At 49.6% G+C, this 18,914-nt stretch overlaps 1 protein-coding gene across 1 annotated transcript; it reads right to left on the bottom strand.

Moving 5' to 3' along the window:
* Positions 1-5,083: 5,083 nt before the first annotated feature.
* LOC150043434 (uncharacterized) lies at positions 5,084-15,086 on the bottom strand. Its single transcript, XM_090321957.1, has 4 exons — positions 13,615-15,086; positions 5,797-5,856; positions 5,450-5,742; positions 5,084-5,289 (listed from the first exon to the last, which is right to left on the bottom strand). Exons 1-4 carry the CDS (start codon positions 15,084-15,086, stop codon positions 5,084-5,086), a joined length of 2,031 nt encoding a protein of 676 aa, XP_090178083.1.
* Positions 15,087-18,914: the final 3,828 nt, after the last annotated feature.

Consider the following 18,914-nt stretch of genomic DNA (forward strand, 5'->3'; position numbering starts at 1 on the left):
ATCCTTGGGCCATGTGTTTTGGGGTGCTGTTCTGTTCATTTCTATTTACCTGTTCTTTCTCCTGAAGTTTCCTTTCTTCTCCCTCTCCAGGGCTCTTTGCCTTGCTGCAGATATCTGATCAGGTCTGGTGTGGAGACAGCAAGACCTGTGCAGTGTATAAAGAGGAAGGCATGTGTCCTGGACAGCAGGAGAGAAGACAGACACCATGGACCCTCAAGGATTATTTCCAGATGGGGCATTTGTGACACCAGGACACACCTAAAATGTCCCCCTCTGACTTCAGCATCCAGCTGCCTCTAAGTCAAATATGCTGAGATGGGGACACATTTTCCTCTGTCATTGAGTGGCTGGCATTTCCACTCAGCTACAATGGGCATGCAGGCTGGGTGCCATTGACTCCTGCCTGTCACCTTCCCTACTCAGAAGATTGAGCACTGGAAAATCACAGTTCAAAGCCAGCTCTGGGTAAATGCTCATAAGAGTGCATCTCCAATAAATCAGCGAAATGGTAGAATGCATAGTGGTAAGGCATCCTGTATTACCAGCTCTTGTAACTGAGGGTGCAAGGCCTTGGTTAATGACATAGTGCATGCACTAGATTCACACACACACACAATCATACCACAGTAAAATGAACCACACATAGTAACTTCAAAAGTTGGAAGGTCCAGCATGGAAAGGTATGAAGTAAGATTGTGGTTGTCCCTTTGTTGGTCTTGTGTTTGAACTCGAGGCATGGTTACTTTCCTTGAGCAAATTGCACTGAAGACTACTGCTGTACCACTTACAGCTCTGCTATCCAGTTTTCAGTGTTTACTTGGAGATGAGGGACTCTGCAACTTATCTGCCTGGGCTGGCACTGGACCATGACCTTCAGTTATTTGCTTCCTGAGTACTGAGAATTAGAGGAATGGGCCACCAGTGTGTGGTAGAATATTTGTCTTTTTATTTCATCCCATGGCAAGCGATCAGAAAGTGAGGGTATCTGAGACACACTTGCAAAACCCTTGTATTCCTTTCTTTGTCCTTTTTGCTTTTGAAGGTCCCTGTACTGAGGTCAGGGCCTGGGTACTGTCCCTGTGCTTTTGTGCTCAAAGCCACACTGTACCTCTTGAGCCGCTGCTCCACTATGACTTTTGTTGGTTAATTATAGATAAGAGTCTCTGATGGGTTTCCTGCCTAGAGGAGCTGTAAACCCTGCTCCTCAGATGGCAGCTCCTTTGTAAGGAGGAAGACAGGCATGAGCTGCCAGCACCCAGCAAAGCTGGCACTGATACACAATATTGTACAGAGAAATGGTGAGGATGAGCTGGAAATGGGACACAAGGTCCTCACCCACGGAGACGAGGTTCTGGTGGTTGTCCAGCATGACTTCCCTGTACAGAGCCCGCTGAGCCGGGGTCAGGCACTGCCACTCGTCCTCTGAGAAATCCACAGCCACGTCCTCAAATGTCACCTGTGCAAAGGAGAAAAAGACAAAGTGAACACTGGGGCTGCTGCCTGTGGGCAGTTTTGTACACATGGCACAGCAGATTGAGGGACTTAAGGTCCTGGTTCCTCCATGGATGAGAGGAGTGACTGAATTTAAATATATAGGCGGCATTCAATCCTTGCACATAACAACATAATAAGAAGCTCTGCCCCAGAGGCCGACGCTGCAATGCTAGTTCTCAGAGGTTGAGGCCTGGGAAGCTCAGGATTCTGAGTCAAGACACACAAGTGTCTTGAAGTGGTGGTCGGGTGTCGTGATAGAGTAGTAGCCTTCAGATGACCCAAGAAGACTTTCAAGGGCCTGTGTTCAAGAACCAGGACGGCCAAAACTAAAGAGAGAGGGAGGGAGAGAAGGACAGCGGGAGAGAGAGAGAGAGAGAGAGAGAGAGAGACAGACAGACAGACAGACAGAGGGGGAGGGGGAGAGAGAGAGAGAGAGAGAGGAGAAGGCAGGAGAAACACACAGAGAGGGAGACAGAACGAGATACAGGAAGGGAGGGAGAGAGAGAGAGAGAGAAGGAGAGAGAGAAGGAGAGAGAGAGAGAGAGAGAGAGAGAGAGAGAGAGAGAGAGAGAGAGAGAGAGAGAGAGGGAGAGACTAATAGTGCAATGGGTACACAGAGAAGAAAAAGGACTGGCTAAAGCCTTCCTGCACTGGGCACAGTGGCATGGGTCTGTCTGTCCCAGTGTGCAGCATCTGGTGATTGGTGAGGTCAGAGTGTGAAACAAACGCCTTGCTCACTCGCCACACTTGTACAGCCTCTGCCTGGTGCGTGTCCTGACGTGAATGGTGAGCCTTGACATTGGGATGAATGCACATGTTGTGCAGACGTGTGGCTGCACCCCATATGACGTCGCTTGTGAACCACAAGATTGGAAATTATGGAGAAAGCTTTCCCGCACATGTGCAGATGTAGGGCTCAAGTCTCTATGGCATCGCTCATGAACCACAAGACTGGAATTTGCCGAGAAAGCCTTCCTGCACCGTGTGCAGCCATGGGGCTTCTCGCCATTGTGGCTGCGCTCGTGAACCATGAGACTTGGTCACGTGGAGAAAGCCTTCTCACACTGAATGCAGACGTGAGGCTCCTTGCCTATGTGGCTGCATACACACACACACACACACACACACACACACATACACACACATACACACATACACGAGCCATATGATTTCTGAGCATCATAACACGCACTATTTACAAAACCAAAAGAGACAGGATTCTTTCATTGGAAAACTGATTACAAGGAAGTAAACCTTGTTTCCTATGAGGAAAACATTCCTCCTGAGTCAGCCTACTTGACTGGAAGACAAGACCCTCGCTCAAAACAAAAACATCAGCTGTAAACTTTCTACACACACTCACAGCAAGCAGATTTTAACATTAATAGGAGAAGTCTCCCAGGCATTTTACAAATGTATACTGATTACATTTAGATACTAGCCAAGGGACCCCCCCCTTAAAAAAAAAAGTACCCCAGGATAAAATGAACACGTTCTTTCCTTTAAAAACCATCATCATGGGGCCGGGAGTTTGGCCCAGAGGTTAAAGTGCTTGCCTAACATGCATGAAGATCCGGGTTCGATTCCTCGGTACCACATATAGAAAAAAGCCGGAAGTGGTCCTGAGGCTGAAGTGGTAGAGCTCTAGCCTTGAGAAAGTCCAAAGACAGTGCTCAGGCCCTGAGCTCAAGCCCAGGACTAGCAAAAATAAAAAATAAAAAAATAAAAAAAAAATAAAAACCACCATCATCATCAACACAAAGTTGTATTACAGAAGAAGCCTGAAATCTAAGAGGTGGAATGTGCAGCCATCTAGCTCCAGGTCTGCACCTGAAGGAAATGAAGGCAGCAAGTAGAAGAGATGGCCAGGGCACTGCACACCCAGGATTAGCCAGTGAACCAAACTGCAAGCGCTTTTAATGGATTAGGAAATGTAGTGGAGACACAGAATGGCACTTACTCTGCAGGACAGGTGACAAGGGGGAAATCCTCAAGTCCTTTAGGGCTCACAGCAGAGAAACACGTGTTCTCCTACAGGAAACTCCCACTGGTGTCCAGCCTCCCCAGCTCCGCCTCTGCCCATCTGAGCTCTTACCTGCGCTCCCATGTTCTGTGCCTTCCCATCCATTCAGCTCCCCTGGTGTGTTCACATCACTCTGTGCCACCCAGGGCTCTTCCCCAGCTCCAACACGGAAATCACACTCTCGCTGGGAGGGCAGATTCCTGTTTATAGAAGACAATTTGCTGTGGAAAGAGAAGGATAGGATGGATGGAAGAAGGTAAGGCAGGAAGGAGGAGGGAAGGATGGGAGGGAGGGAGGGAAGGAGCGAAGGGAAGATATATGGATGGAAGGAGGGAAGGTCTTCGTGGTACTTGAGATGTAGCTCAGTGATGAGAGGACCTGCCTAGACTGTGACAAGCTCAAGAGAAAGGAAAGAAGGCTGGGAGGGGGAAAAAGGTCAAGGGAAATAAGGAACTAAAGAAAACGAGAAACATGCTCATCATCTGCGGAAATGCAAATAAAAACAACCCTAAGATACCAACTTTCCCCAAAAAGAGTGGCCAAGATTTTGTCATACAATGACAGATGTTGGCAGGGTTTTGGAGAAAAAAGAACCCCACTGCACTGCTGGTGGAATTGTAAGCAAGTTCAGCCTCTCTGGAAAGCAGTGTGGTGGTTCCTTTTTTTGTTGGTTGGTTTCCCACTAGTCCTGAAACTGAACCCGGGTCTTCCTGCATGCTAGGTAAGCACTGTACCACTAGGCAACAGTCCTGGGATCAGAGGTTTCTTAAAGAACTGAAAACAGACCTTCCTTAAAATCCCTCCATACCACTCCTGGGCTTCTATCCTGAACATCATAACCAAGGATATGATAAGGACACCTGCTCAGCCATGTTCATCTCTGCACTATTCACAATAGCCAGATGATGGAAACAATCCAGATGCCCTACTGCAGATGAATGGATACAAAAAAATGTGGTGGAATTCTCCATAGCCAATAGACAAGATAAAGTAATGGCATTCACAGGGAATTGGATGAATCTAAAGCAAATCATGTTCAGTGAGACAGGTCAAGATGAAAGGAACAAAAGGTGCATGGAATCCTTAAAACATCCACACAGTTCAAGAGGAAGGCCTGGGTATCTGTGGACCCAATGCTTTGGACATAGTACTGGAAATATAAACACAACTACATAGTTATAAAAATCTATGACTATATAGACATAAAGTTTTATTACATAGATTAATATGTATCTATAACACATAAACCCTCTGCCTAATTTTAATTTTGTTCTAAAATGTAAGTGCCAAGGATTGTATATAGAGATTCCCTTCTTGAATACTTGTTTGTTAAATATGTCATTTGAAATATGATGTAAAAATCAAGATTAATAAATTCTGTGATAAAAAAATATCTTGGAAAAAAGAAAATGAGAGAAGCCTGCCATTGTCGACATGCAGTCCTGCACAGTCAAGCTGTGGGACGTGGAGATGCACTGCACAGCAGGCAGGACACAGGACAGTCATTATTAAAGTCCAGGAACCACGTTAGCATGCTGCCGTCTCTGAACTGGTGGAGCTCTGCGTCTACTCATGGAACCTGGGGCTCTCCAGACATTCAGGGGCAAACAAGGCAAAGTCTTGTGCTGGGAGGTCGTCCTCACCCAGGGAGTCCAGGTTCCTGTAGTTGACCACCAGCCAAGCCAGACACGGAGCTGCGACTCCAGGGTCGACAGCCGAGCCTGGAGCGAAGCGGCCAGGACCGCAGCGGCGCTCAGGCCGTGCGCTCAGCCCTAGGACCGGTGTTAGGAAAGGACCCGGGGGACCCAGCGCGGAGCAGCCCCGCGGCCGAGGGCGGTCGGCGAGGACCCGGAGCGGCGGCCTGGTGGAGCCCTCCCGCGCCCCCGCCCAGTGGAGCAGCCGGGGGAGGGAAGGGGTGGGGGCCGAGGAGACCGGCGGGCAGGCCCCGCAGGCGGCGCCCAGGGAGGCCGGGAGGGCGCGGGGTTCCCGGACCCACGGGGTCGGCGTTCGGGGCCGCAGGGGGAGCGGGGGACCTCGGCGGGGCCTGGGCCGTGGGCCGGAGCGGGGAGGAGCCGGGCCCGCCGGCCGCGCCTTCCCAGCCTGGGCTCCGCTCGCGGGTGGGGATCCCGGCCCCGGCCCGCCCGGCGGACGTCAGGGAGGACCGGCCGGGCGCCCGGCGCTCCAGGCGGAGGACCGCGGGCCGCGGGCCCCGAGCCTCGGCCATCCTGGGCGGACCCGAGGCGCAGAGTCCGTGCGACGCGGACACGAGGGAGACTCACCGTGCACGGCGACCCGCGCTCCACGTGGTCCGCTCCCGGTGTGGGAGGAGCTGGGAGCAGCTGGGAAAAAGGCGGGCGCGTGGAGGGACGGGGGCGGGAGGGGCGGTGGGCGGGGCGGGGGCGGAGCCCAGGGGACGCGGCGGTGGGCTGGGCGATGGGGAGGAGATGGGCCTGGACGTGGGGCGGGGCTTGGCCTGGCTGTGGGCGGGGCGATGGGGAGGAGATGGGCCTGGACGTGGGGCGGGGCTTGGCCTGGCGGTGGGCGGGGCGATGGGGAGGAGATGGGCCTGGACGTGGGGCGGGGCTTGGCCTGGCGGTGGGCGGGGCGGGGCAGAGCCCAGGGGCGGCTCTTGGGCGGGGCCCCAGGGAGGGCGGGGGTTGGGTGGGATTTGAATTTCCCAAGATGCCCGGTTATGATCACCTGGGGACTTTGGCTCCAGGGGGAGGGGAGGTCCCAGCGCACACACCCTCGTCTAGAATGGGTAACTGAATGTCCTCCAGGCCTGCAGCTTGATCTCGGCCATGGAGCCTTTCCGCTGAAGACCCGGGCTCTCTCCCTTGAGCCACAGCCGACTGTCAGCCTTTATTCCTGTGTGGACTGAGGAATTCAACCTCGGGCTTGTGAGCGCGAAGCCTGCACTTGTGAGGCCTAAATTAATTTTTCTCCTGTGTACCAATCAGTATAGGTTTGGGCCTCTCCTCGGAGAGGAACATAATAGCTCCAATGCTATGTACACAGGTCCACATGGGACGAGGCTAAGCGACATGAACTCCAGGAGAGGGAAAGAAGAGCTTTACCTTTGTGACTGTTGTTCTTAGTGTACTGTGTCGAGCTATTTCTTTTTGTTTAGGTTGGTTGTGGGGCTTGGACTGTGGGCCTGAGCACTGTCACTGAAGTCTTCAGCTCAAGGCTACTGCCCTGTCCCTGGCCTGGGCATTGTCCCTGAGTACAGGCTGACCACCGGACCCTTGAGCCACAGCCCCAGTGCCACTTTTCTAGTGGTTATTGGAGATAAGAACCTCATGGTCTTTAGTGCTGGGCTGGCTTTGAACCTTGAACCTCAGATCTCAGCCTCCTGAGCAGCTGGGATTATTGGGGTGAGTCAGCACACCAGGCTGGTGTGAAGCTATTTCTTTCTTCTTCTTTCCCCTAAGGTTTATGTCATGCTGGTACTGTATCTGACTCTGGACCCTGGTATATTGTATATATGTTTCTTTGTGTATTTGAGAATGGGAAGGAAGGAAAGGGAAAAACAAGCTGATTGGGAGGGGGTGGTGGAGGGGAAGGGGGAGAAAACATGGCAGGGTAACAATGTTCTAGAAGTACCGTCTACATTACCTGAAGACTGTAACTGCAACCCCTCTGGACATCACCCCAATAATCAAATAAAATAAAAAGAAAGAAGAATGCACTGCGTTGTCCTGCAAGGGTCAGGCAGAACAGAGCCAGTCCTTGTGCTCCTGGGAGGAGAACGTGCTGAACTTCCTGGGCCTGGGGAGGGAAGAGCAGATGTGAGGCAATGGCGGCCCAGCCCTGAACCACCCTGGCTGTCCAGACCAACACTGCTGACCACACTTCTAAGAATCCCTCTTGATTTGGAGATGAAAGATAGGAGTTTCAAAGGAGGAGATTTAACTAGACCTGTGTTGGGGACCGATTGTGTGGTCAGTAACCTGACTGTGGGGTAAGTGACCTTGGACCCTCACAATTGAGTACACAAGGAAGTAAGCTCTTATCATGATTTTGGGCTGTGTCAATAGCTTCTCATTTAACCTGTTTGGGACTTGATAGCTTCTCATTTAATCTATTTGGGACTGGATCGCTGCTCATTCAACCTATTTGAGACTTGATAAAGTTTGTCCGAATGTAGCCCCTGGCAGTTCCTTAAAGAAGTGTATTTAAGGTCAGAACTGGAAATAAACTGGGCTACATTCTTGGACTACAGGCCTCTTAAGCTGTGGCTCCTGATTTGGGCTGTAGCCTTCCCAAACCCCATCTGTTTGTCTCTCTTCTATTTTTTCCTAGTCCCTGCCCCCTATTTCAGGAATCCCAATCTACCAACCCTGGTTTTCTGTCGGCTGGCCCCGGCAGACCTGGACTGAGGACTTTGGTGTAGCTCAGGATTCCAGCACTTTCCAGGAGGCATCCAACTCTTGAGTTCAAACTTCACACACATACACCAGCTCTCAGACACACACACACACACACACACACACACAAACACACACACAGACCATTTTGTGGGGATGAGTATATAGAATTGTGACCCTTCAAGTTTGCTTCTGGTATATTCAGTATGTATCCAGTTTTAGTCAATAAAACACACTGGAAAAAGCAAGGATGGAAGAAAGAATAAAAAACAGAGACAGGGAAAGAAAAAAGGAAGGAAGGAATGAAGGAAGGAAGGGAGGGAGGGGAGGAAGGGAAGAAGAAAATGTGGGTCAAAGACTCAGGCTGGCCAGGCAAGCTCTCTACCACTGTCTTTGTGTCTATACCAAAAGACAACCTGCAGGTATTACAGAGCCTACGTTGCTGCCCACACAGGAGCCCGTGGCCAGTGCCCCTTGTCATGGAAAATGAGCTACAGTCATTCACCTGGACTCCAGCCATAGCTGCCATCAGCCCTGGCCAGGACCTCCCAGAATCCTCTGCCTCCCCTGCCTTCCCGAAACACCCTGGGAAATAGTAGTGTGCAGGGGCCACTGCACACCCCGACCCTGCTAACCACAGAGGCTGCCGCTCACCACACATTCCACCTCTGGGGCAGGAGCCTGGCCTAATGGGGAGAGTGTGCAAGATGTCCATGTCCACTGGGCCTGCGAGTGGCACGCGATGCTCACGGGGCCTCTGCTGCCCGGCCAGCTGTCTTCTCATTGTGGCCCGGGCAGCACTGGGGATCTCCGGGTGGAGGGGGAGTCTCCAGAGGCAGGGAAGCTCTCCTGGGCCTCACCTGGATCCCAGAGCCCAGGCCTGCAGCCTGTGGACTCCTGCCATGTCTCTCCAATAGTGGTGGGGTGTTTGCTCCATGCAGCTGTCATTCTGATGGGGTGAACTGCTGCCTGCCTCCCTCACTCTTTGCCTCCCTCCTCTTCCAGCCCACAACCCTGAGACTAGAGGTCTTTTCTATGGGGCCCCAGCTTGTGGAGAGGGGACACACTAGGGCTGGGCCTTGCTTTCCTCTCTGTTCCCTTGCATGGTGGGTTAGAAATTGCAAAGACTTCAGTGCCAGGTCTCTCACTCATTTATTGACATTCAGAGTTTAAACATTAGAAGACATTCCCTAATATCGGGAAGTACACAGTAAAGTTCAATACACCAAATTAACCATCCATACAGCCCTAGATGTTCCCTCATTCCACACAGATTAAACACACTCAAGAGCCTGGCCAAGGCTTCTCAGAAAGTTCTTATCACTTACACCTAATGAAGCTTTCTCCTAAAACCTTCATAGACCTTGAACTTACAACCTGGTACCCATGTTTTATATTAGGAATTGCAGATTTGAGAGGCATTTGCCTTGTTTGAAAGGATTTTTTCACTTCCTACTTACCACTGATAACCTTTTTTAATTGTCCCAAACAGGTATCACTGAACACTCAAACTTTTCCTACTGAGACTATGCATAAAAACTTCAGTGGCCAGACTACATTTTCTCCTCAGTGAAACAGGGGCTCTGGCTTCATTCCTCCATGTCAGGGCACTGTCTCTGAGCATCTTAGCTCAAGCCTGGTGTTCTACAGCAGCAGTTTTTAAGATTCGCAGTAGATAAGTGTCTCATGGGCTTTCCTGCCCTGGCTGTCTTCACACCATGATTTTCACATCTCAGCTTCCTGAGCAGCTAGGGCTGCAGGGGTAAGAAAACAGAGCATGGCAAGTCCTGTGTGGATGGAGGGTTGATTCTGAACTAAAGACTCAGGCTGACCAGGCAAGCTTTCCACCACTGGAGCCATGCCACCCTCAAATCTGAGCTTCCCCACTCTCAATCTTACTGGAGTTTCAACTCAGGGTACTGTATGCCAGGACAAGTGGCCTCATTCTTCAGCAAACTATATTATATGGACTCTCGAGTTTGTGAGGACTGGGGAAGTCGACAAGTGATGTCATCTTTCTCCTTCCTTCCCGGGTCCTCTCCTTCCTAGATGCTCTCATGGGTTCTAAAGCCCGGGATTCAGTGGGGGAATTCTTTGAATTGTCAGTACTTGTAGAGGTTTGATATTTCCTGGTGTGTTTTCTCTGTGTTTCTTCTGGTGTGGTCATCCCTTGTTTCCTGAAACTGCAGTGTTCATCTGTGCTGTGGATTTTTCTGTTGATTCTTGAGGGTTTAGCACTGTGTAAAGGATTTGGTACACACAGGACATTTGTAGAGTCTCTCCCTAGAGAGATTTCTCTGGAAAATCTTGAGGTTGCTGTTGTCTCTGCAGGATGTGTGGCACTGCTGACATGTTTAGGGTTTCTTTCCCATGTGTGTCCCCCTGTGTTGTCTCAGGTTGGAGGGTGACCTGACGCTCTTGCCACAGTGTGTGCACTAGTGTGGTTTCTCCTCGGTGTGGATTCGCTGGTGGGTGATCAGAGTGTAGGGAACAATGAAGAATTTGCCACATACCTTGCATCTATGGGGTTTCTCTCCTGAGTGGATTCGCTGGTGTTTGATTAGAGTCCTCTACTGAGTGAAGGATTTGTCACAAACCTTGCACCTGTGGGGTTTCTCTCCAGTGAATTCACTGGTGGGTGACCAAAGTCCCCCGCTGAGTGAAGGATTTGTCACACACATTGCATCTGTGGGATTTCTCTCCTGAGTGGATTCACTGGTGGATGATCAGAGTTTGGGGATGAGTGAAGGATTTGTGATACACTTTGCATGTATGGAGTTTCTCTCCTGAGTGGGTTCTCTGGTGGGTGATTAGATTCCCGCGATGAGTAAAGAACTTACCACAGGTATTGCATCTGTGGGGTTTCTCTCCTGAGTGGATTCGCTGGTGGGTGATCAAATGGCAGCATAGAGTGAAGGATTGTTCACACACATTGCATCTGTAGGGTTTCTCTCCTGAGTGGAGCAGCTGGTGGTTTCTAAGATGTGACCGATGTTGAAAGGCTTTGTCACACACATCACATACGTAGAGCCTCTCTTCCGTGTGTGTCTTCTCATGTTTCTTAAGCCTGGGGACCCATTTAAATGACTTGTGGCAGTGTTTGCACTGGTGGGGTTTCTCTCCTGTGTGGGTTGTCTTGTGTGTCTCAACAGATGAACTACGGCTGAAGGATTTGCTGCAAGTCTGGCTCTGGTAGGTTTTCTCTCCTGTGTGAATTCCCAAAGGAATTCTAAACTGGGATGAGTGGTTAGAGCACAGGGCACTGTGCTGGCATTTTACAGGTGGCTTCCCAGAGTGGATCCCCCGCTGCTCCTGCAACCCTGAATAGCAGGGAAAAGTTTTCCTGCAGTCTCCACATTCACAGAATGCCTTCTCACAATGGACTCTCTGATGCCCTGACAGGGAAGAGAATTTGTGGAAGGTTCTCACACATGCTTTACATGGGAATTGTGACAATGCAGATGGCCCATCTGAAACACAAGAGAAAGAAATCCTTACCCTGCTTGCCTGTCATCCTAGATACTCAGGATGCTCTGAACTGAGCAATGCATTTCAAAGCCAGCCATGGATGGAAAGTCCCTGAGACTATTCTTTGGTCTTGTTTTATTTTACATTGTTTTGTTTTTGCTAGGTGTAAGGTTGGACTATGGGCCTGAGCACTGTCCCTGAGCTCTTTAGATCATGGCTAATCCTCTCTCACTCTCAGCCACAGCACCACTTCCTGATTTTCTGGTGGTTTAATTCCCATTAGAGTCTCATGGACTCTCCTTGTGGGGCTCGATTTCAAGTGTTACCCCAAATGTTAGAGTCTTTCATATCTAGGATTAAATGTGTGATCCACTGATGGCGGGCTATGGGATTTTTTCTCTCCTGTAACCCATGAGAGAACCAGATGAGGAGCTGTGGCTCAACTTGAAGAAAATAAACCTTGATCATCATAGGTCAAGTAAAGTGCTCAGGACCTGAATTCAAAATCCAGGGCCTCACCTGGATCCCAGAGCCCAGGCGTGTGCACTGTGGGCTCCTGCCATGTCTCTGCCGTGGTGCCAGGGTGCTTGCTCCATGAAGCTCTCATTCTAAAGGGGTTCAGAACCGCTGCCTGCCTCCCTCCCTCCTCTTCCAGCCCACAACCCAGAGACTAGAGGTCTGCTTTATGGGAACCCCGCTTGTGTGGGGGGGCACACTAGGGCTGAGCCCTGCGTTCCTCTTTGCTCCCTAGCATGGTGGGTTTGAAATAAGAAGTAACACGTTAGTGCCAGGTTCCTAATGCATTTATTGACATTCAGAATTCAAACATTCAAAGACATTCCCTAATATCGGGAAGAACACAGTAAAGTTCAATACAACAAAACAACCATCCATACAGCCCAACATGTTCCCTCATTCCACACAGATTCAACACACTCAAGGGCCGGCCAAGTCTTCTAAGATAGTTCCTATCAATTACACCTAATTCAGCTTTTCTTTAAACCTCCATACAACCTTCACCATAGAACTCAGTACCTCTCCTTTATGTTAGGAACTGCAGATTACAGAGGCACTTTCATTTTTTGAAAGAGGAGTTTTCCACTTTTTACTGATGACTGATAAGGTTTATTAATTATTCCACTGCACATATCACAGAACACTGAAACTCTTCCTACTGTGACTATGCATCCATACTTCAGTGGCCACACTAGGTTTTCTCCTCAGTGAAACATGGCTCTCTGGCTTCATTTCTCCATGTCAGGGCCTGGGCACTGTCCCTGAGCATCTTAGCTCAAGCCTGGAGTTCTACCACTGGAGCCATCGCTCCACTTCAGCAGCATTTTTGGTGATCAAGTGGAGATAAGAGTCTCATGGATTTTTTTGCCCTGCAAGATGATCCTCACATCTCAGCTTCCTCAACAGCTAGGGTTGCAGGGGTGAGACACCAGAGCCCGGCAAGTCCTGTATGGATGGAGGGTTGGCTCTGAACTAAAGACTCAGGCTGGCCAGGCAAGCTCTCTACCACTAGAGCCATGCCACCTACAAGTCTGAGCTTTACCACTCTTGTTCCTACTGGAGTTTCCACTCAGTGTTCTGTCTGGCAGGACAAGTGGCCCCATAGTTGAGCTAAGTGTATGGCCTTGTGAGAACTGGTGCAGTGGTCAAGTGATGTCAACTTTCACCTCTTTCCCGGGTCCTCTCCTTCCTAGATGCTGTGATGGGTTCTAAAGCCCAGGATTCAGTGGGGGAATTCTTTGAATTGTCAGGATTTGTAGAGGTTTGATTTTTTGCAGGTGTAGTTTCTCCATGTTTCTTCTCGTGTGCTCGTCCCCTGTTCCCTGAAAACTCAAGGTTCGTTCCCCTGTGCTATGAAGATTCTCTTGACTCTTGAGGATGGAGCACTGTGTAAAGGATTTGGTACACACAGGACATTTGTAGGGTCTCTCCCTAGGGAGGTTTCTCTGGCGAATCTTGAGGTTGCTGCTGTCTCTGAAGGATGTGTGGCACTGCTGACATGTTTAGGGTTTCTTTCCCATGTGTGTCCTCCTGTGTTGTCTAGGTTGGACGGTGACCTGAAGCTCTTGCACAGTGTGTGCACTCGTGCGGTTTCTCCCCAGTGTGGATTCGCTGATGTGTGATCAGAGTGTAGGGAACAATGAAGCATTTGCCACACACATTGCATCTATGGGGTTTCTCTCCTGAGTGGATTCTCTGGTGGGTGATCAGATTGCAGCGCTGAGTGAAGGATTTGTCACAAACCTTGCATTTGTGGGTTTCTCTCCTGAGTGGATTCGCTGGTGGGTGATCAGATGGGAGGGCCGAGTGAAAGATTTTTCACACACATTGCATCTGTGGGGTTTCTCTCCAGAGTGAATTCGCTGGTGGGTGATCAGATGGCAGCGCTGAGTGAAGGATTTGTCACACACATTGCATCTGTGGGGTTTCTCTCCAGAGTGAATTCGCTGGTGGGTGATCAGATGGCAGCGCTGAGTGAAGGATTTGTCACACACATTGCATTTGTGGGGTTTCTCTCCTGAGTGGATTCGCTGGTGTTTGATCAGAGTTGACAGCTGTGTGAAGGATTTGTCACACACATTGCATTTGTGGGGTTTCTCTCCTGAGTGGATTCGCTGGTGGGTGATCAGAGTCCCTCGCTGAGTGAAGGATTTGTCACACACATTGCATCTGTGGGATTTCTCTCCTGAGTGGATTCGCTGGTGGACGATCAGATTTTGGGGATGAGTGAAGGATTTGTGACACACTTTGCATGTATGGGGTTTCTCTCCTGAGTGGGTTCTCTGGTGGGTGATTAGATTCCCGCGATGAGTAAAGAACTTAGGGCAAGTATTGCAACTGTAGGGTTTCTTTCCTGAGTGGATTCGCTGGTGGGTGATCAGAGTCCCTCGCTGAGTGAAGGATTTGTCACACACATTGCATCTGTGGGGTTTCTCTCCTGAGTGGATTCGCTGGTGCATGATCAGAGTTTGGGGATGAGTGAAGGATTTGTGACACACTTTGCATGTGTGGGGTTTCTCTCCTCTGTGGGTTCTCTGGTGGGTGATTAGATTTCCGCGATGAGTAAAGAACTTACCACAGGTATTGCATCTGTGGGGTTTCTCCCCTGAGTGGATTCGCTGGTGGGTGATCAGAGTCCCACGCAGAGTGAAGGATTTGTCACACACATTGCATTTGTGGGGTTTCTCTCCTGAGTGGATTCGTTGGTGGGTGATCAGAGTCCAACGCTGAGTGAAGGATTTGTCACACACATTGCATTTGTGGGGTTTCTCTCCTGAGTGGATTCGCTGGTGGGTGATCAGATTCGAACGCTGAGTGAAGAATTTGTCACACACATTACATCTGTGGGATTTCTCTCCTGAGTGGATTCGCTGGTGGATAATCAAATGGCAGCGTAGAGTGAAGGATTTTGAACACACATTGCATCTGTGGGGTTTCTCTCCTGAGTGGAGCAGCTGGTGGTTTCTAAGATATGACTGACGTCGAAAGGCTTTGTCACACACATCACATGGGTAGGGTTTCTCTCCCGTGTGTGTCCTCTCATGTTTTCCAAGCCTGGAGACCCGTCTAAATGACTTGTGGCATTGTTTGCACTGGTGGGGTTTCTCTCCTGTGTGGGTTGTCTTGTGTGTCTCAACAGATGAACTACGGCTGAAGGATTTGCTGCAAGTCTGGCTCTGGTAGGGTTTCTCTCCTGTGTAAATTCCCAAAGGCATTGTAAACTGGGATGAGTGGTTAGAGCACAGGGCACTGTGCTGGCATTTTACAGGGTGCTTCCCAGAGTGGATCCCCCACTGCTCCTGCAACTCCGAATAGCAGGGAAAAGTTTTCCCGCAGTCTCCACATTCATAGAATGCTTTCTCACAATGGATTCTCTCATGCTCTGACAGGGAAGAGAATTTGCGGAAGGTTCTCCCACATGCTTTACATGGGAATTGTGACAATGCAGATGGCCCATCTGAAACACAAGAGAAAGAAATCCTTACCCTGCTTGCCTGTCATCCTAGATACTCAGGATGCTCTGAACTGAGCAATGCATCTCAAAGCCAGCCATGGATGGAAAGTCCCTGAGACTATTCTTTGGTTTTGTTTTTGCTAGGCGTAAGATTGGACTATGGGCCTGAGCACTGTCCCTGAGCTCTTTAGATCCTGGCTAATCCTCTCTCACTTTCAGCCACAGGACCACTTCCTGATTTTCTGGTGGTTTAATTCCCATTAGTCTCATGGACTCTCCTGTGGGGCTGGATTTCAAGTGTTACCCTAATTGTTAGAGTCTTTCATATCTGGGATTAAATGTGTGATTCACTGATGATGGGCTTTGGGATTTTTTCTCTCCTGTAACCCATGAGAGAACCAGATGAGGAGCTGTGGCTCAAGTTGAAGAAAATAAACCTTGATCATCATAGGTCTAGTAAAGCATTCGGGACCTGAGTTCAAAATCCAGGACTGACCATTTAAAAAGCAATGCAGGGGCCGGAAGTTTGGCCTAGTGGTAGAGTGCTTGCCTAGCATGTACGAAGCCCTGGGTTCGATTCCTTGGTACCACATACATAGAAAAAAAAGCTGGAACTGATGCTGAGGCTCAAGTGGTAGAGTTCTAGCCTTGAGAAAGTCCAAGGATAGTGCTCAGGTCCTGAGCTCAAGCCCACGAGTGGCAAAAAAAAAAAAAAAAAAAAAAGCAATCCACCAGAAGCATTTTCAGTTTAGCCAAACTTTGCAGTCACATTGAGGGCCTTCATGTCCTTGGGACATGTGTTTTGGGGTGCTGTTCTGTTCATTTCTATTTACCTTGTCTTTCTCCTGAAGTTTCCTTTCTTCTCCCTCTCCAGGGCTCTTTGCCTTGCTGCAGACATCTGATCAGGTCTGGTGTGGAGACAGCAAGACCTGTGCAGTGTATAAAGAGGAAGGCATGTGTCCTGGACAGCAGGAGAGAAGACAGACACCATGGACCCTCAAGGATTATTTCCAGATGGGGCATTTGTGACACCAGGACACACCTAAAATGTCCCCCTCTGACTTCAGCATTCAGATGCCTCTAAGCCAAATATGCTGAGATGGGGACACATTTTCCTGTGTCACTGAGTGGCTGGCATTTCCACTCAGCTACAATGGGCATGCAGGCTGGGTGCCATTGACTCCTTCCTGTCACCTTTCAGGAGATTGAGAACTGGAAAATCACAGTTCAAAGCCAGCTCTGGGTAAATGTTCATAAGAGTGCATCTCCAATAAATCAGCCTAATGGTGGAATGCATACGTGGTAAGGCATCCTGCATTACCACCTCTTGTAACTCAGAGTGCAAGGCCTTGGTTAATGACATGGTGCATGCACTAGATTCACACACACACACAATCATACCACAGTAAAATGAACCACACATAGTAACTTCAAAAGTTGAAGGTCCAGCATGGAAAGGTATGAAGTAAGATTGTGGTTGTCCCTTTGTTGGTCTTGTGTTTGAACTCGAGGCATGGTTACTTTCCTTGAGCAAATTGCACTGAAGACTACTGCTGTACCACTTACAGCTCTGCTATCCAGTTTTTAGTGTTTACTTGGAGACGAGGGACTCTGCAACTTATCTGCTGGGCTGGCACTGGACCATGACCTTCAGTTATTTGCTTCCTGAGTACTGAGAATTAGAGGAATGGGCCACCAGTGTGTGGTAGAATATTTGTCTTTTTATTTCATCCCATGGCAAGCGATCAGAAAGTGAGGGTATCTGAGACACACTTGCAAAACCCTTGTATTCCTTTCTTTGTCCTTTTTGCTTTTGAAGGTCCCTGTACTGAGGTCAGGGCCTGGGTACTGTCCCTGTGCTTTTGTGCTCAAAGCCACACTGTACCTCTTGAGCCGCTGCTCCACTATGACTTTTGTTGGTTAATTATAGGTAAGAGTCTCTCAGACTTTCCTGCCTAGAGGAGCTGTAAACCCTGCTCCTCAGATGGCAGCTCCTTTGTAAGGAGGAAGACAGGCATGAGCTGCCAGCACCCAGCAAAGCTGGCTCTGTTACACAATATTCTACAAAGAAATGGTGAGGATGAGCTGGAAATGGGACAGAAGTTCCTCACCCACGGAGACGAGGTTCTGGTGGTTGTCCAGCATGACTTCCCTGTACAGAGCCCGCTGAGCCGGGGTCAGGCACTGCCACTCGGCCTCAGAGAAATCCACAGCCACGTCCTCAAATGTCACCTGTGCAAAGGAGAAAAAGACAAAGGGAACACTGGGGCTGCTTCCTGTGGGCAGTTTTTTACACATGGCACAGCAGATTGAGGGACTTAAGGTCCTGGTTCCTCCATGGATGAGAGGAGTGACTGAATTTAAATATATAGGCGGCATTCAATCCTTGCACATAACAACATAATAATAAGCTCTGCCCCAGAGTCCGACACTGCAATGCTAGTTCTCAGAGGTTGAGGCCTGGGAAGCTCAGGGTTCTGAGTCAAGACACACAAGCTAGCCTGAAGTGGTGGTCGGGTGTCGTGGTAGAGTAGTAGCCTTCAGATGACCCAAGAAGACTTTCAAGGGCCTGTGTTCAAGAACCAGGACGGCCAAAACTAAAGAGAGAAGGAGGGAGAGAAGGACAGCGGGAGAGAGAGAGAGACAGAGACAGAGACAGACAGACAGACAGACAGATAGACAGAGAGGAGAGAGAAGAGAGAAAGAGAGAGAGAGGAGAAGGCAGGAAACAGACACTGTGCAATGGGTGCACCGTGAGGAAAAAGGCCTGGCTAAAGCCTTCCTGCACTGGGCACAGTGTTATGGGTCTGTCTGTCCCAGTGTGCAGCATGGTGATTGGTGAGGTGAGAGTGTGAAACAAACGCCTTGCTCACTCACCACACTTGTACAGCCTCTGCCTGGTGCGTGTCCTGAGGTGAATGGTGAGCCTTGACATTGTGATGAATGCACACGTTGTGCAGACGTGTGGCTGCATCCCATATGACGTCGCTTGTGAACCACAAGATTGGAAATTATGGAGAAAGCCTTCCCGCACATGTGCAGATGTAGGGCTCAAGTCTCTATGGCATCGCTCATGAACCACAAGACTGGAATTTGCCGAGAAAGTCTTCTTGCACTGTGTACAGCCATGGGGCTTCTTGCCACTGTGGCTGCGCTCGTGAACCATGAGACTGGGTCACATAGAGAAAGCCTTCTCGCACTGAATGCAGACATGAGGCTCCTTGCCTATGTGGCTGCACACACACACAGACACACACACAGATATACACACACACACACATACACACATACACGAGCCATATGACCTCTGAGCACCATAACACCTACTATTTACAAAACCAAAAGAGACAGGATTCTTTCATTGGAAAACTGATTACAAAGAGGTAAACCTTGTTTCCTATGAGGAAAACATGCAGCCTGAGCCAATCTCCTTCAAGGGAAGACAAGACCCTCACCCAAAACAAAACTATCAGCTGTAAACTTCCCACACACTCACAGCAAGCAGATTTGAACATTAATAGGAGAAGTGTCCCAGGCCTTTTACCAATGCATCCTAATTACATTTAGATACTAGTCAAGGGACCCCCCC

This window comes from Megascapheus bottae, chromosome 31, assembly GCF_031878675.1.
Source record: "Megascapheus bottae isolate mThoBot1 chromosome 31, mThoBot2.hap1, whole genome shotgun sequence".
Classification (NCBI taxonomy): Eukaryota; Metazoa; Chordata; class Mammalia; order Rodentia; family Geomyidae; genus Megascapheus; species Megascapheus bottae.